At 52.3% G+C, this 19,105-nt stretch overlaps 1 protein-coding gene across 1 annotated transcript in view; it reads left to right on the forward strand.

Annotated features, from left to right (window-relative positions):
- The window catches only part of LOC131215632 (peroxidasin), a 28,932-nt gene extending 9,846 nt beyond the window's left edge, over positions 1–19,086 (forward strand). The window contains exons 4-13 of the mRNA XM_058210022.1: positions 1,289–1,527; positions 2,621–3,010; positions 3,083–3,268; positions 5,089–5,254; positions 8,063–8,074; positions 9,994–10,010; positions 11,950–12,153; positions 12,408–12,580; positions 14,819–14,988; positions 15,075–19,086. Of these exons, the coding sequence (XP_058066005.1) occupies positions 1,289–1,527; positions 2,621–3,010; positions 3,083–3,268; positions 5,089–5,254; positions 8,063–8,074; positions 9,994–10,010; positions 11,950–12,153; positions 12,408–12,580; positions 14,819–14,988; positions 15,075–17,883 (4,366 nt within the window). The 3' untranslated portion in view covers positions 17,884–19,086. The remainder of the gene's footprint in view (positions 1–1,288; positions 1,528–2,620; positions 3,011–3,082; positions 3,269–5,088; positions 5,255–8,062; positions 8,075–9,993; positions 10,011–11,949; positions 12,154–12,407; positions 12,581–14,818; positions 14,989–15,074) is intronic.
- Positions 19,087–19,105: the final 19 nt, after the last annotated feature.

Here is a 19,105-nt window from a genome sequence, read left to right on the forward strand (position 1 = left end):
CTTCGCGCGGCGCAGCCCAAAAGGCCCGAAAAGGAAACACCCTTCGGTGTGTATCGTTTCCACTGGCTGCAATCTATCTCCTGTTGTGCTTTTCTTGCTTCCGGAGTGGAAAGATGGGCGCCGAAAAAATAACGTGCCCCGCCTTTGGCAGCGGATTATTCCGGTAGAAGATGAAATTAAACGGACAGATACACACGTACCGTGTTTGAGGGAAGAAAACAGGAACGTTGCCGCAGGAGTTTACCGAAACGGAAATAGCTTCCTGGAACCGGACCATTCTCGACGTGGCCGAGATTTTTTACGCCTCCCAGACGCCCGGAGGCGCACCAGCTCTCTGTCGGTGGGCCCTTCGTATTTAGGCCGCACAGCCGAATGGGCGAGCAATTAAAAGCAAACATTGCCGTTGCCAGTTTACGACGGCATCCTAGGCATCCCGGTCGGCCGCTCGTCTATTCGCTTCCGACCCGATACTTGCTTCATTTTGCTCGGTTCTTCTTCCGCGCAGTGTGGTCCCTTCGGACCGCTATGATGATGGACCAAGAAATAATAAGCGTTAATGATGACACTTGATACTGCAAATAATTAGAAGCGAAGCGAAATCGGTGCAACAACTTTTAATAAATGCTGCGCAAACAAGGGAAAAAGCTGAAAATCTGATTACCTAATCGAGGTTCCAGGTTTTAAGGCAGATTGGCCAGGGAGCGCCGCAAGAAATTGGATCTTAATAATAACTGCTTCCAGTTACTTCGACATGGGATTTCGGGTACTTATTGGCTTACGAGCCATGTTTGATGGGATTTCGGTTCTGAGAACTCCGATCTGGCTGCAGCTGGCGGGCATCAGAATACTGGCTGAATTCCTGCGCCAATGTAACAAACACCGTTAACAGCAACATTTTGGTATGACATTTGCCAAAGAAAGCTACAACTTCCCAGTGAACAGGGATTCCCTACATTCCGCTCAGTCTTTTGAAGCAATTCATCTACCAAGCGCTTTGATGTTTCTCATCCACCGGAGCGGTACTCTGTTGCGATCCGCTTTGCCAGCTAATCCTGGTCCAACCTGTCCTCGGCTTCGAAGTGCATCCTTTTTTTTTCTTGGTGTCCAATTCGTCCCATAGCCACGGTGGGGCACATGCTCTGTTTACGTTCCGCGTCAAGTTCCCATTGCCGTGGGAGGAAGCGGTTGATTGCACCTACAAGCGACACGTGCTGTGCGGGTGCGGGTCAGCATCAGTTCTTCGACTAATTTAACTCCTCCCACACACACACACACACATACATGGCAGGTATTTGCACGGCAACCAAATTAAGCACCTACCGGAGGGCAGCTTCGAGGGGTTGCCGTCGCTGCACCGGCTCCGGCTGGACGATAATGCGCTGGAATGCGACTGCTCGTTGCTGTGGTTCGTGCGGACGATGCAGCACCCGAACCGGAAGGCCCTGGTGGCCGGGGCCACCTGCGCCACGCCGCCCACCCTCGAAGGGCAACCAATTAGCGCGATCACGGAGGACGATTTTCACTGCGGTAAGTTCAGCTTTCACGGCCACAGCGTTTCAACAGCGTTTCAACGGCGTTTCGAACTGCTTAATTAGTGGGACAGCTGGAGTCCTTTTTTTTTGGCTCACATCTTGGAAGTCGTTTATCACCAGCGCGGCCAAGACCTTCGGTTTACGGAACGGGAAACGAAGTTGCAACGTGAGCGATGTTCGCTTTTCACTTTCTACGTGAAGAAAAACGCTTCGGCGCTGATTACTACGATTGGTTTGTGAGCGTCAAAGAAATCAATTATGGTGCTTAAACCGAACGTTGCGGGCGATTTCCGTGTCCAGGACGTTTAATCCCGAATCGTTTAAGTGTCTCGAGTGCTCAATGGCTCGGAGATAATTAAACCGCCATGAAAAGTTTGTGTTTCCTCAACGTTTCTTGAATTAGTGAGTTGTTAAACATGTTTACTCATTAGGAAATGGTCAAGGTTTACTGTTTTGGAATGAATTTTTTTAAGCAGATTAGTCCCTAGTTCATCATTATTAGTTGTCTTTAAACAGATCCATAAATTGATTCCAGAATACTTCGAATACTTCGAATCGATAGGTAAATGAACACTTTCTTTCACCTTCCACGCGAACTGAGTAAATTCATTAAATGGACTTTGCATGCACTCAGTACTTACGGTACTCTTTCTACACAAAGTTCATGGGCGCCGGCCGAAAGCAGATCGTCGGATCGAACCGGTCGGTCCCCGTTTCGCACTTCAAAGTAGATAAATTAGCTGATTGGTCTGGCACCAACCATCCACTATCTAACTCGACCCAACTCCGCCGGAACGACGCCTTAGGGTAACACCTCGCCATACCTCGCGAACCCCACCGTATCCAGGACTTTAACAGTCGGTGTCGGTGACCGGGACGTACCGCTTCGTATCTTCGCCCTGCCGCCGGCTGGAATCAATTTTGAAACCATTTCCCCGAACTCGATCCCCGAAATCCGATTAGACGCTCGATCCGTGGGCTGGGCAGGGGTATCGTGCTTACCGTAGGGTTTCATCCCCTAATTTGGAATCCACCCTCCGGTCCGGTGGCTCCGTGTTTTGATGCCTTTCTCCTTCCCGACTCACCAGCCAAGCCGGAAATCAGCACCGAGCCGAAGGACATCGAGGTCGGCTACGGTCAGACGGCCATCTTTAGCTGCAAGGCAACGGGTGACCCGCGGCCAGACATTGCGTGGCTGGCGGACGAGCAGCCGATCCGGGCGGAGTCGGCCGACGGGCGGACCACGTTCCTGCCCGACGGCTCGCTCCGGATCGACGAGGTCGTACCGTCCGACGCCGGCCGGTATCGGTGCGTGGCCCGGAATGCGCTGGGCAGCACGAGGTCCCGCTCGGCCCGCCTGACCGTCAACAACGAGGTGGTGGAGAGTGAGGCCGAAGCTCCCAAGTTCCTGCGAACACCTGCTGACCAGCGCGAGCTGCTCGAGGGCGATCCCATCGTCCTGGACTGTGTCGTCACTGGTAGGTCCGACGGTGGAACCGAACCCCACCCGCGTTATGATCGAACTCCGCTTGGTCTTGGCTCGTTGCTAGGTGCTCCCACGCCGAGCATCATGTGGAAGTTCAATGGCGAAGGCATCCAGAACGGACGCATCAAGCTGTTCGGCAACGGGTCGCTCATCCTGCCGGCGTCGACGCTGGACGACAACGGCGTCTACACCTGCTGCGCCGGAAACGCTCTCGGCAACGTTTCGGTCAACGTGACGGTCGTAGTGAACGGTAAGTGTACCTGGCAAGCTGTGTTTGTGACCGCAGCCAGCCAATCGGCGTTTTATTGTCTGGCCACTCGGAGTCGGAAATACTCGAATGGCCAACTTTTTCGGGACAACGTTCCATTATTACATCCAGTCGGTACAGGGGCTGGCACGAATTTTACCTTTCCCAGGACATCCACACCCCCTGGACCACAGGCTCCGCGTGGTGTGTAGTTGGGGCACTCGTAGTTCATTCATGCGAAATCCGTGACTGGGTCTCGAAAGTCCTGACTCACCGGGACCGGGTTGCATATCGCACGCATTAGCCCAACGCAGACTTCACGCTCAGCTGAGCGCACAAGACGCTCGTACGCTCGATTAAACTAATGCTACCGCAACCGCCCGCGATGGTTCTCCGGTGAGCCGGTCCCGGTTTGGCGGTCACAGCCAGTCCCGCGAACGCCGGGACTTTTGCACGGCCCCGGCCCGGAGGCAGACATAAACTTTATGCCTCGAATTTGCCAGTTTTTATGCTGGAGGTAACACGTGTGTTGGGGATCCGGAGTCGCGAGGGTTAAGCCTGGAACCAAGGAACGGGCTGCATTATTAGGTTCACCTTCAAGTGATGTCGATTTTTAATGCAATCATTTCAACAAGGCTTTAGTTGAGGTTCATTATAAAATATTTTTATTTCAAATGCATTTCACATATTGTATGCTGTCTTATGCTTAATTTGTAGTTAATCTGTAGTTTTCTTACCTGTAGCATCACATTTTTAATCGAACTTTACAATAATTAATACTAACACTGCATTTATTGGTGCGTAGATATATTATAAAGTGTTACTATCAACCGCATAAGGCAATTGCGTAAATGTACATGGTGCATATTTACCACAGGGGATATTTAAATGTTGGATAACTCTGCCATGTGTTAAAATATCAACCAGATTCAAAGGCATTAGTCTATGCTATTTTAGTTATGGATCAATTTACGGCATAACAATGGGCTAAGATTGTAGCATTGAACATTTAAAAAGAATCGTTCAACTGTTCAAACTGTGAAAACTGTGCGTGCTTATTGTTGCTGAATTTCTTTTGTCTTCTTTTTGTGGGGCTATTTGAAGAGTAAGGTTTATGCCAGCCTTTTCGTGTGTCTAATGGAGGCGGCCATTTATACGATATTGTATTTTGAGTAAACTGTTACTAAACGGCATTCTATACCCTAAATGAATCTTGTTCATTTGCCAAAATCGACTCAAAAACTGCGGCGGTATCCAGCATTTAAATATCCCCTGTCGTGAATACCCTACCCTATATGTGTTACATATCTATAACTTTAATGGTTGAAATGTTTATTTATTTACCAATCTGGCTTTAAATTATGCTATTAATGACGTTGCGTAAAGGAAAAATTTCAATATCAAAATCCCAACATAAATCAATTCTTTCCATTTATGCAGTTGTTAGCATCAAAATAGTTTTTCACTGTTTTAAGTTTTCCATTTTTATAAAAGCCTTTCAATCAACCTAAACAATAAATTAAAGGCCCAGAAACCGAGATCACTTTTGGATTGACCCAATGTTCGCCTGCGAACACCCCCAAAAAACCCTCTAATGGGCGCCCTTTTGTCGTTTGTGTGTTCCGGTGTTATGGCTTATTGTAAAGTTATAGTCGTGAGATTAGTTGCCCTAAACGTACGCGGGTTCACGAAAACTACCATCCACTAACCCTTTTTCGCTGCTTCCGCGATGCTAATGTACACCCCAAGAATGCTAATCATTTCCGACGACCATTTTCGCTCCCATTTCGTACTTCTTTCCCATCCACTAACCAACCCATCAGCCCGCCCACCGGTGACATCATCGGGCGGTCCGTCGCCAACAGCGCCATCATCGACGTCATCCATCGCTTCCGGTGGAGCCACGTCCAGTCCGCGACCACCAAACGGTGCTACGCCGCTGCCGAAGCCATCACCGAACGCAAGGATCATCGCCACCGGATCGACGCCGCTGGCCAGCACCAGGACCACCCCGACAGATTGGATCGCCCAGGAACCGGAAGGTAAGAAGCTCGATATGGCGACTTTAAAGACAAGGAAATGGTGGCACAAAAGATTATTAATTATCTCCCTGGTGGGGAAGCGGATATTTTCGCATATTTTCCGGCCATTTTTACACTGCGCGGAACACTAACAATGTAAATATTCAATGTTGGCTCACCGTTCGCCACCTGCAACACCGCTCATCATCATTGGCTCATCCTTCGTCCGGCATGCGATCATCGGCTGAGCCGTCTAACATCTCTCATCAGGCAGCTTGCCAAGCGAGGCAAAATGTGGGAAATATGTAAATTTAATGTTTAATTGAATTGCTGTCTGCGCTTCAACAAACACGGCACGGTGAACCGAAGAACTTCGCTTTGCGTAACACGCAGAGCGCTACGTATTTGCGCTCCGTCAACACGCCAACTCCAAGGCTCGAAACGGTACGCTACAGGATCGACCAGCAAAAACCCGACGGACAGCAAACCACACTTGTACCGGAAGTTCGCACGATGTTCGCCGATCAAATCGAACGTAACAGTTGTTGGTTTAACGATTTTTTCCCTGGCACAGCCAGACGGCACGGCGCTTGTTTGATGTGATGTGTAACTAAATCTATTTCCGGTGGTGGTTTGTGTGGTCAAACAGAAGATATCCCGTCGTGTGGCCATCCCGGCTCGAGCAAATGACATGCAACTTTCGGCCACGTACACTCGGTAGGAGGCCGTTTATAATATTCGTCATGTCGACGGCAGAACCGACCGACCAACCGACCGACGGAATCGATGATTTCTTGGAGTGACCGCTGGTCCGGGAGGTCGAATGACGAGTAACTAACGTCGGTCGCAGGCACGCTGGTTGATGGATGGATGGATGGCCAGCCTCGCATCGGGATCGAGAGCCACATGTATCTTTGTCAGCAGCCGCTGAGGATGATGCTGACCCGTAAAAAGTGAATTACGACCTCCCGATGTGTTTGTTGGGTAATCGTTGTGCAAATGAGCCCGGCCACTCTTGCCAAATCCACCAAAGCCGGCCACTTGACACGTGATTTTCGAGGGGCACATTCGAACGTTAGCGTCTGTCCACTTGGGTCCCAGTAATTTATCGGTGCCGATCCTGTCGACTGTCGGGATCTCGGGGCACAGTTACAAGTTATTTCGGTGCAGCCAGCAGCTGGTGAACGTAGGGCGGTGTTTAGACAGTTTACGATCGATAGTGGCGCAATGCTAATCGATATTTAATTAAAAAGCATCCATCACGCGCCATCCAGAAACATGCTGCCGGATGTGTGAGGGACCCCGGCCGCACGGCGTTTCGTCCTGCGGTGTTTATCGGTTGCAGCTGAGTAATCGTTCGTTTCGAGGCGGCTTCTGTTTCCGTTCCCTAAGAGCACAGTAATATTTAGTTAGAACACACAGTTGTTATTACATTGGAGGGCTGTAATGTGTATAACGTTTAGCTGGAGTTGTAAATGATACCAGCCATGTTACGGTATGGCCATGCTTGTTTAAGGAGCAAGGTTGAGTTATTTATTTTAGGCACGATGTGAATACTGTACTGATGTCTTTTGAGCTTCGGCAGGAGAACCTCATTGGGCTACCATTTTCATAAAAGCAGTACAAGAAGAATACACGGTTCAGATCGCTCTCGCTCTGTGTCCTTCCCACACGCCAACTGACGGCCCGGAATTACTGGCAAAAATGCCGGTACGGCGGAAAACAGAAATGCAAACGCAATTGACGCACGTTCCGGTGCGAAACTGAAACCGAACGCCCACTTTGCTTTCAGACTGTCAGGTGAAGACAACTCGCCACCGAGGAAGCATATTTTTAACACGTCCCAAGAACGCCCGATGACAACTGGAAATGAATTTTCCACTTATCGTCCTTTTCATCCTGGCAAAAGGGAACACGCCGGCCGCCGCATTCTGACGCTTGTTTGCTTTCATCTTATTATCGCCAGTCCATCATTCGCCACCGGCGCCATTAAGAGCAGCAGGAGCGCCCACGGCCTCGTCTGTGCCTTTTCTTTTCCACCTTGTGCCCGATCCCATTATTTGTGTTTCGCTTTCCTGTGCGAATAATGAGAAAAACGGAAAAATTAAACACAAAAACAAACACCCACGGCCACGGCTACCCTCGGGGGAAGCTCAGCGACAAATTTATGCAAAGCAGTTCCGCTAGCCGGACAAGGCACGGTATCGATGTTCTTCAACGAAACATCCTGGCGGACGTTCTTTCGTCTTCCGTAGCACTGCCGATCGACAGAGGACCGAAAGTTTTCGCTTTTCTTTTCCTTGTTTTTGTGTGCTCTATTTCACCGCTGGTCCGTATTCTAGTTTGACGGATCCATTATCGAGAGTTTAATCAACGAGTAGATCGATAAACAGATTGTCACCAGCACCCGGCCCAGGATTTCGGAAGCCGGTTGGGGCCTTCCTTTCACCGCCTGTCATCCTCGAGAGAGAGAGAGAGAGAGAGAGAGAGCGATCGGATGCAATTACGGTTGCAATTGACAGCCCGACAAGCTCCTTCCGGCTTGACAGGCTTCCTCTCCGGACCGAAAGGCGGACATCGAAAATGAGTTAATAAAAATTCCAATCGAGATCGTGCGAACTTTGGTGAATCTCAGCCACAGCCATTTAATGGTAGAAAGAATCGCTCAACAAACGGTGAGCTGTACATTTTAGTGCCGATCAGCACCGAGTTTCTGACAACATCGCGCCGCATCACCATCTCGAATGTGCCGTTTTGTCAAGTGAACCTCCTGAAGCACCGATTCCGGGTTGTGGTGCCGATTCGCTTCAATAACAAGTGTTGATTTGCATGATTATAATCTCTTCCAAGTTAGTTCGCCACTAGTTGGAGTTCGATTCTGGCCGGCGAATGCTAATGTCGGCGAGTAAAAGTGCGGTTTAATTGAAAATGCCGTTGCCAAGGGATGGATGCGGTTGCCACTCGAAACGCGACGATCCCAGCCCCCAGGATCGAAGCCAATGGCGGGCTGTTTACCCGATGTCGATATTGACATCTTCAGGGAAGTTGTACAAATCGAAGATTGACGATTGTCGCTCCGGGGGTGATGCGCCTCGCGTCGGTCGGTTGGCATCTCACGAGGCTCAGGAGCAATCATGGGGCGCGAGCATTTGCACTGCGACGGAGTGTTAATAATCAACCGTCAATCAGAGCCGTGCACGGTGAAGCGGCTTTTGATACTCGATAATCAGATTGTCAAATTTCATGCACCAACAGACCCACAGCCGGTGGCGTGGCATCGTTCAACGTTCGGTGCCTGCCGTCGGTCCTAGGGCAACCCTTCACTCCGGCTCGTACTGAAGAAGTTGAAGGGCCCCCCAGGCTATCTTCTGTCGGTTTGTCGCCGTTTGACGAGCGGGCTGTGATTTGAATTTCAAATAAAGAACCAGCCGGGCCGGCCGATCCGGCCGGCCGAAGAACCGATAGTACCGGGGATACTTACGCAGCTGAAAGGAAGGAAGGAAAAGCGCCGAAATGAGAAGTGACACGTGTATGTCGTCGCGCAGCCATCGAATCCATGTTTGTGCCGTGAAAACATCCTGCGGCAAATAGAGAGGACAGGTTCGATCGTCCAACGCACGAATCGTTGGGCCGCCGGAATCTTCGTCCAATCGGCGCGGCGCGAGCACGTCCGGCCAAATTACCGTTTGATTGTGATTTGTAATGAACGGAATGTAATTCTATTTCCGATTCTTTTATGGCCGTCGGGCCGGCTCAGCGGCGCGCTCGTTTCCATTCGAGCCCCGGAAACCGGGTTTGCTGATTGTAATTGACGTTCTTACGCCAGTCACCACCGTTTCCAGGATTATACTATGTTCCGGAACCGGATCGGAGCGGCGCAATCGAATGGCTGCAAGCTTGGGCGAGTGATGAATTCATTACAACTCGCGGAGAGCAGGTTGAGATTTCTGGACCGGACCTGGGCCTGAGTCGTAGATTGGAAAACCTAATCATTTTTTCGAAATTAATTTTGTGCACGTTGACTGCTTAGCACGTGTTCGGAATTACTTTCAAAGAGCCGGGCACTCAGATCAAGGTGGTTTGACGGATGAACGCCTTTTGTTCCAAATTTGGTCCTGCTTATTACTGGATTACACCCGAACGGATCCTTGTTTTTGTGATGATCCTGGCGATGCTTGTTCATATCCGCGTTTGGACCACAATCAAACGCCATTTTTATTACTTGCACAGCATTCGACGACTGTCTGGTCCCGGTGCATGGTCGAACCGGTTACACATACCGGTGCTGTCTAATTTAATAACGGAAAGGGAAAAAGTAATAAAAGAGTATCGTAAATGGAATGGAAGCAAATCAATGGCACAATGGGCCACACTGTAGCACAGCTCGGCCCATTGCTGGCTCGGGGAGAAAAACGGGGATACAATATTCATTTCATCATCCCGGTTCGATAACGCCACCGACGCCGCGGATAAATGGAATCCAATCGAATTATCTTCCACCTTGTCGTGCCGTTTAATCTTAGTCTCTGACTGCCGGCACCGGCACAACCGGCGCGGGTTGGATCATCTTCTTGCCGGGTCAGTAACGGAACCGGACCGGGCTGAGGAGAACAAGGAGCTGTCTGTTGCAGACTCAGTCACTTTAAACCATCGTTCCTTCGGCCGGAGCACCAGCCTGCGCTGGAGCACATTCGATGCATAATTTAGATCCGGTCGGCACTCCGGTCTGCAGTAGGCGACACAGGACGTCGTCGTCGCAATAACCGCGCCATATGGCCATCGTCGTCAGCTCGAACTTCGGTGTTCTTTTTGGGCAGTAGGCGATCGGAGCGATTCCGACCATCCGCAACGTGTGATCCGGAAGCGGCAGTTTTACGGCACCGTGTACGGGTTGTCCGTAGGTGGCGTTTATAGCTCCAACGGTTCGTTCCTCCCAAGGCTAGCCTTTTGCGAGGGAGAGGAAAAATTGCAATTCCCAGGCCCAACTACCGGCACCGTCACCGTGGCCCAGATGGGCCTCCCCACGTGGTTCGGCAGCTCAACGGCGGAAGTCAAGCGAAAGCTCAAAAAGAAGCACAACGTTATTTTACATATTCTTTCGAGCGTGTCTTCCCCCGACCAGGTGAAGAGGCCGGCCCCCGTTGTGGCTTAAAGGGCACTGCTGCCTTTCGCCTAATTGATGCGATATGGAGCGTTAAAATGGGATTTTGGAACTTGTGGTCGAGTGCCGGCAAAAATGTATTTACTTCGTACATCGTTTATGGGTTGGTCTTGGTTCTTTTCCCAGTTCCACTCACAACGAGAACTCTCTACGTGGTCCAACCTTTTTGGGTTCCCCGATTCCAGAGCCTGAGCACCGTTTCTTGCCAGGGAAATAAATGGACACTTCCGGAGCACACGGTGCGGGCATGGTGCGGGCCGAAACAATATTTGCTAATAAATCGACGAACACTTTCTCGAAGTGCCAGACTGTCCGTTTTGGGCACTGCGACTCCGGCCGGCGGAACCATACCATCGTACCGAGTTTAATGTGCCCACCGAGATGCATCACCGGCACCGGAGGAGAACCACATTCCGTTTTATGTGGGTCTGTGTTGCAGCAGCTTCCGGCCACAAGACACAAGATAAAACCATTTCTATTTCTCATAAATTCGTGATCGAAGCCATTCCACAGGAATGGTTGGCAGACGGGGCTCGTGCCGGTCCCTTCCGTGGTCCAATATTTCGATTGCTGCCAATGCTGTACACCATCGCCATATTCTGGACCTGCCGCACAAAAAACAGGGAAACCCGTTTCCAACAATTCACTTCGGTGTCGAGGTAGTGGTTAGCCCATTACCGAAATGTCCAACCACATACACAGGAGCGCTCGAGTTCCACAGCAGATTCAATCGGGAAGCGCCTGGAATGGAAGCGCCCTCACAAAAAAACAACGGGGAAAACAGAAAATTCCAACACCCAACCCAATGAATAATGGCAAAACATGGACCACACAGGCTGCCACGTTGTCCGACGCCTTATCACGACTCCATCATCTAATCGTGCCCTCTAGGAACGAGGCACGCCAAACGTATTTCCACTATGAATCTGAAGATTGCCGACCAAAAGCTCCAAAAGTTCTACCACCCGGAGCACAGAAAGGCAGTCGAAAATAGCATCTTTTGTCCGTAGCCAGTGCACTTCTCTCCGTGGCCCGCCTTGGTCCTGGCTGAAGGGCCCAAGCCTCCCAGCCTTGCAGATGGAGTGCACTGTACATAAAACTCGGCTCGCTACAAACGTTCCTCGCGTTCCGTACATTGGACCACATCACAAAATGAACTTGCCCATTCTGTAAGCACAGCACAATCGGAGATCTCGGAGTGCAGAAATGAGGCATTCCATTTGTGATTTCTTCTGTCGCAATTTAGTGGCCTCCGGAGTATTACTTCCACTTCACCAAAGTTGATCGGATCTTTTTCGGCAAGGACGAACAGGGAAGCCGAAACCTACCAAAGGCACCGCTATTGTTGCGCTCTGTCGAAACATTGGCCAGTTCATTGTTTTGGGGGCTTCAAACGATGTTGAATAACTTTTCGACCGCCAGAACTTCCTTTTGGTGGTGGACTGACGCCCGGGGTGGATGGAATTTCCCGTTCTGACTCTACCTCGTACGCTCCTCGACAGCTCCCCCCAGGATAGTGCTCGGACCGGAAAACCAAAACGTTAACATCGGTTCAACGCTGACGCTGGAATGTGAAGCCGACGGGAACCCGCTGCCGCACATCTGGTGGAAAAAGGACGGTCTAGCGGTGAACGAGTCCGGCCAGATCTACTTCAGCGACGATGCGATCGAGCTTACCATCGACCACGTCCAGGAGTCCGATGCAGGTGAGAGTGGTGCCCGGTTTTTTGCTGTTGCCTCCAGGATCCCGGGGAGCAGCAACTGGTGCACCTGAGCTTCGCTTTGTTGTGGTGATCCCGTGCCAATCTCATCAAACTGGCTGTAATCTGTTGCTCTGCCCGGGGGTTCTGTAATCGTTAATTGATCTAAATGCACAACCGGTGGCCGCGATTGAACGAACCTGCTTGAAAGCTGCTTTTTTTTCTATTCCGCTTGTCCGACCACCGGACACGACTAACAGGCACGTACGTTTGTGTGGCCGAGAACGAGCTGGGCATCGCCGAGCTGGAAGCCGAAGTGGTCGTCATCAACGTGGGTCCGCCCCGGTTCCTGTTCGAACCGTACGACCTGGACGCAATCGAAGGCACCACCATCGAGATGCCGTGTAAGGCGGAGAACGACGATATCCTGCAGGTAAGTAGCCACCGTTCGAGCTCTGCATTCTCTGCAGTCGGTGCACTGCCAAATGGGGGCACCCTTGCTAAGTGCTTCCCAAACCCCAAGTACGGAGGTTGGTTGTTGGATCTGTAAGCTTCGGGCACAAAAAAGCGGTACGATGAACGTTCTACCTTCCATCATTCGTTGCCGATGCCAAAAGCCAGTGGGACATTTTTACATCTCAAAATTGGAGAATTCAGGTTAAGTGGGAACCGGTGCAGCGGTGTATATTCTATGGCCGGATTTACCGTAGCTGTTGTTGAGTGCACCGGATGGTTGCTAATTCTTCCGCATGGTCGCATGGCGCTGGGAAGCTGGCCTAGCCAATTAGAAGGTTTCACGGTAGGGTTGCTGATCCTTTTCGGATCCGTTGGAGCGATAGGTACACCGGACCGGAGTTTTTCCAAAATCCGGCTTTTGAATGGGAGAAGGGAGCAACTCCCGTAGAATTGCAGGCAACCAATGATGGACGAATGCACACATGCGATTCGTAAATTTGGATTTACACATGAACTGAGCGGCTCTTTCAAACGAATATTACGGAAAGTTTTCTTGAAATTAATGTACCGAAGCCAAAAACCATACTGCTCATAATCCACTTCCTGCTGGTGGAACTGACAATACTTCCACAGTAATTTGTTAAAGAGCTCTAAGTGGCTCGGTATCATCGTAGGGCGGCCGCCCTTGCTGATTCTAGTCCATCAAGGATCTTGATAAATCTTCCTAATCCTGTGCCCGCTACTGGCCACTCCATAAATAAGCAACCTAATGGTTCCGGGGCGGGTTTGCTCGCCCCGCAAATCCGACCTTCTGTAAACATTTCATCTTACGATGAGCTGACTGAAAAATGTAAACAGAGAGTGAGTAAAGTGTACGCCAGACGTCCGAGTAGCCGCATCTGCCGCTTCGCACATCCGTACCGGCACATCCCTGGCCGGACAACCGACCTAATCCTCGGGTCTCTGAAGATGCTGAAGCGTCATCTATTCTTCAGCCCCACGAAGAACTCCGTCAACGCCGTCCTTTCGTCGTTATAAATAGCCCCAGTAAAGCGGACGTGCTAATCTGTGTGTTTCCAATCGCCTACCTGCGCCTGCGGACCATCAGGAGCGATGCCACCGAGCGTCGCTGTGAAGGAAACATGGCCGGTTACATGGAATGTCCTGCCAGCCGGAAACGGCAACCGCAAGCGTCTCCGAGCTCCAAGATTATGCAAATTTAAGATGAAAATAATTTTCGGTCTACACTGCGGGTTGTGGCCGGTCAGCGCACAGCTATCGATCGGACGACGATGAATATCCGGTCGTGCCCTGGTGGTCGCTAGATTTATGGGCTCATTTAAGCATAATTCCTCTCTGCGGTGCGTCCGGTCCTGCAACCGGTTCCGCCCGAACCAAGGCCCTGGCTCATCGTTGTTAAGCTTCTTGGAAGAATTTCCGGTTCACCACCGGAAAGAATTTACGGCTCCACGGTGATGGGCTCCCCCCTAGATGGGACCGGGTGTTTTTACCCACTGATACACTGCCGATAAGCAGACCATTGTGCGTAACGTAAAAAGCGTAATCTGTCTCGTGCCGGAGCGTTTCCGGAGCGTTCCGGAGCTATCAACGGCTATCGGACATTAATTTGCCTGGGACCGATGTTGTGGTCTTCCTGATGGACATTTGTCTTCTCGAATGTAAATGGGCATTCTGTGCCGCGGACGACAGCATCCGCGGATCAAATGGGCCAGTCAAAGAACAGTGCATGTTGTGTATCGTTTCTTCTGCCGTTGGCTGACAATGTTTAAACAACGAACTTGACTCGTCCTTTCGCTGTGTGAGGCCCCGAATCGTTTAAATCTCCGAACCACCGATTGGGTTGTCCAATAACTTAGTGTGCGCCAAACGGCAGCTGTTTCACGAATTGCCTACATACAGGCGCAATAGTTTGAAGCAGAATTTTCATGCGCCTAAAGGTATGTAAAATCGTTGTTGGAACATGTTCTCTTGTGTTCCAAAAATGCTGGCTATTTGAATATGACTTTCTGGGGTCCAAACGTTCGCATTAACCCAACCGACTGGCGTTGCAGGGAACAACAAGTTTCCCGCTTTATGCCCGGCAGCCACGATAGGGCATCGCACATCCATTCTGGCCGGTGTAGCTCGGAGCCATGCATCGTGGCCACCACCAATCCGTGTGGCTGAAACTTTCCGATTCCGATTTCCGATGCAGATCAAATGGCAAAAGGATGGCCGGACCATAACCCCGAAGGACAAGTATCGTTTATCGGCGGCCGGCAGTTTGTTCGTGTCCAACGTCACGCAAACGGACGAGGGTCGGTACGAGTGCTCGCTGGTGAACAAGTATGGCCGTGCGACCGCCAGCGGCCGACTGACGGTGAAGTAAGTGCCTCCGCCGTACACTCCCCCCCAACGGACGCTCAGCTCAACCCTTCTCTCACTCTCCCGCTCTCTCTCTCTCTCTGCAGGAAGAAGTCGGAAGCCCTGCCGGGAGACCAGTACGTGCGGATCGCGATTGCGGAAGCATCGCGCGAGGTGGATATGGCCATTAATCAAACCATCGGGCGCCTGTTTGGGTCACCGGCGAACGGTACCCGCTACCATGGCGATCTGTTCCGCATCGTGCGCTTCCCGAGCGGCCCGGCCCGCGAGATTGCCCGGGCGGCCGAGGTGTACGAGCGGGCCCTGGCCATCGTCCGGCGGCACATCGGGAGCGGAGCCAACCTGACGACCAACACGAGCGACTTCCGCTATCAGGACTTCCTGTCGCCCGAGTACCTCGATCTGCTGGAGCAACTGTCCGGCTGCATGGCGCACCGTATCACACCGAACTGCTCGGACCTGTGCTTCCACGCCAAGTATCGTTCGCTGGACGGGACCTGCAACAACTACCAGCACCCGACGTGGGGCTCCTCGCTGACCGGTTTCGGCCGGCTACTGCCGCCGGTCTACGAGAACGGATTCAACAGTCCGATCGGTTGGAACCGGTCCACCCTGTACAATGGGTTCCGCAAGCCGAGTGCCCGGCTCGTATCGACCAGCCTGATATCGACCGAGCGTATCACGCCGGACGAGCGCATCACGCACATGGTGATGCAGTGGGGCCAGTTTCTTGACCACGATCTCGACCACGCGATCCCCTCGGTCACGTCCGAAAGCTGGGACGGAGTGGACTGCAAGAAGACGTGCGAGTACGCGGCGCCCTGCTACCCGATCGACATCCCGCCGGGCGATCCGCGCATCCGCAACCGGCGCTGTATCGACTTTGTCCGCTCGAGCGCCATCTGCGGGTCGGGCATGACGTCGATCTTCTTCGGCAGTGTGCAGCCACGGGAACAGATCAACCAGTTGACGGCGTTCATCGATGCGTCGCAGGTGTACGGCTACACGGAAACGTTTGGCCAGGAACTACGCAACCTGACCACCGAGGAGGGTTTACTGCGCGATGGGCCTCGCTTTCCGCAGCAGAAGCCGCTGCTTCCGTTCTCCGCCCCAACGGACGGGATGGATTGTCGGCGGGATCTGGACGAGAGCCAGATCAACTGCTTTACGGCCGGGGACATTCGCGTGAACGAGCAGCTGGGCCTGACGGCGATGCACACGGTGTGGATGCGGGAACACAATCGGCTGGCGGGTGAGCTGCACCGCATCAACCCGCACTGGGACGGGGACCGGTTGTATTACGAGAGCCGCAAGATTGTGGGTGCGATCATGCAGCACATCACCTACGAGCACTGGTTGCCGCTGGTGATCGGTGACCAGGGCATGGCGCAGCTCGGGGCGTACGCCGGCTACGATCCGACGGTGAATCCAGCGATCTTGAACGAGTTTGCGACGGCCGCGTTCCGGTTCGGGCACAGTCTCATCAATCCGGTCCTGCACCGGCTGAACGCTTCCTACCAACCGATCACGCAGGGACACTTGCCACTGCACAAGGCGTTCTTCACCCCGTGGCGCCTGATGTACGAGGGCGGTGTGGATCCGTTACTGCGCGGACTGTACAGTGTGCCGGCCAAGCTGAAGAAACCGGACCAGAACCTTAACACCGACCTGACGGAGCGCCTGTTCGAGGTGGCCCATGCCGTTGCGCTCGATCTGGCTGCGATCAACATCCAGCGTTCGCGGGATCACGCCATCCCCGGGTACAACGAGTACCGGCGTCAGTGCGGTATGACGTTGGCCAGCACTTTCGATGAGCTGGCCGGTGAAATCTCCGACCCGGTGGTGCGCCGAAAGCTCGAGGAACTGTATGGGCACCCGAGCAACATCGATCTCTGGGTCGGTGGCATCCTGGAGGATCAGCTGTCGGGGGCCAAGATGGGCCCACTGTTTACCTGCATCCTGGTGCAGCAATTCCGGGCACTGCGCGAAGGCGATCGGTTCTGGTACGAGAACGAAGTGTTTAAACCGGAGCAGTTGGCTCAGATCCGCCGTTCGTCCCTGGGACGAGTGTTGTGTGACAATGGCGACAACATTACGACCATCACGGAGAACGTGTTCGTCCTGCCCGGCAAACAGGCGGGCTACAAGCGGTGCGAGGAGATCCCGCAGCTCAACCTGGAGCACTGGGTCGACTGTACGGATTGCTCGCGGCACCACAAGCGCTACGAACGACCGTATCCACCGCCGGCTGTTACGGTGGCACAGGCCACGGCTCCACGGCGCCGAAGATCCTTGCCAAGGACCCGCCGAGCGCTACCTGCGAAGGGTGATGTGCTGGGTGCTGCGGAAATAAATGCTAGCCCCAAACCGACACGCTTTGCCCTGAACGAGAACCACCTGAGCGAGCGTGGCCAGGACCTCGACGAGGACGACAACGTCGACGAGGCAGGGCGCTTCGACGACGATGACATGAACGAGGAACGGATCGAAGGGCTGGAGGCGCTGATCGAGAGTTTTCAGAAGTCAATGAAACAGATGCGCCGTAAGGTGCGCCGCCTGGAGCAGCAGTGCTCGGCGGCGGTGGTGGCCGTTGCCGCCGTCAGCGCCGGCACCGGAGCCACGGTCAATCCGGCCAAGGGCAAACCGCACGGGCACTGCGTCGACAACAAGGGCATCAAGCGGCTGAACAACGAGATCTGGATGCGGGACGATTGCACCAAGTGTGAGTGCGAGCACCACCAGATTAGCTGCGAAACGGAGCGCTGTGCGGAGCTGATCTGCGAGAATGGGCTGGTGCTGGTGAAGGACCCGGGCAAGTGCTGCCCGGCCTGTATCGACGCGGCGGATGATACCGGAACGGTGGCCACGGTTCCACGGGCAGACGTGAGCCAGTAGGCCAGCACCGACGCAGCCGGCCAATGGAATCAATTAGAACAAACGTGGACAAAGTTCACCGTCTCAGTGACGATCGTGCTGAATTGGATCGTAGCGTGGGTTGTAGGTTGTATAAAGTGTCCTCGCGAGGGCAACAACGTACATGCGTACTTCCAGAGTAAAGCAAAATAGTACTCCTTTGCGTTCGACATGCAAGTGTGTAGCAAGTGATATAATTTCGATACGGACCTGGACCTGGAAATTGACTGCTTGGAGTCGTTTACACCGGAGACCGTTTAGATTGGTTACACGATAGAGAAGCCTCTTTGCAGTAGGAAGAATGAAAATATTAGCCACCATTTCGTTTGCGTTTCCGAAATGGCGTAGATCGATGTTGAAGAGCAGCGATCGGGAAGTTCCTTGCGCTTGCAACGGTTTGCTGTACTCTTCGGTTTTCTTGTGCCATATTTGCACCATTTGAGTGGGTCGAAGCTCCGGGAAGGGCATTCGGAGGAGGAGAGTTAGGGCGATTCTTACAAAACATAGTCAACCATTTTTGCCGCCGTTTGCAAACTACCGTTTCTAGCGTAAATTACCAATACTTAAGCATTTCAATTGCATGAGCGACGGAGGGCGAGTGTGCCGAAAATCTGAAACCAACTCTCGTAAAGTAGTCGTAACTCGAACTCGAAACGTGCCAAACATACAAACCCGAATCGGACCCGGTACCCGTGGACTTCCCCTATTGCCGTCCCTCAAAGCGGACCATAATCGTATAGGGGGGGGGCTTTCGCGGCTCTGCCCGCAATCTGACAACGACTAACTGTGTAAATACTTTTTTAAACGTTCCATTTGACCTTTACTAAAAACTGAAACACCCTTAGCTGACTAGTGAACAACAATAAGTAGACCCCCGAAGGTGGGGTGTGTGTCGGTGTGTATGTTTATGCGACAACTGCTCGAGTTCCAGGAAGTGGCTCAAAAGAAGCGAACACAAAATCCCGTTTCGCTCTAACCAGCCCCGTTCATGGGAACGGGCAATCACAGAGTCAGTAAATATTAGAGTAAATTTTATCGTCGGACTCCAATCGGGAGCCGAACTGACCCCTTCACGCCCTGATCGGCCTGCTGACTGTGTGGGCCCGTTTCCGAAGTGTGCGCGAAGCGTCAAATCAAACCAACTATGTAAACCACTTTATGGGAAATTAAAGAAAAATAAAATGAACTTCTACTAGCCATACTT

Source organism: Anopheles bellator, chromosome 1, assembly GCF_943735745.2.
Source record: "Anopheles bellator chromosome 1, idAnoBellAS_SP24_06.2, whole genome shotgun sequence".
NCBI lineage: Eukaryota > Metazoa > Arthropoda > Insecta > Diptera > Culicidae > Anopheles > Anopheles bellator.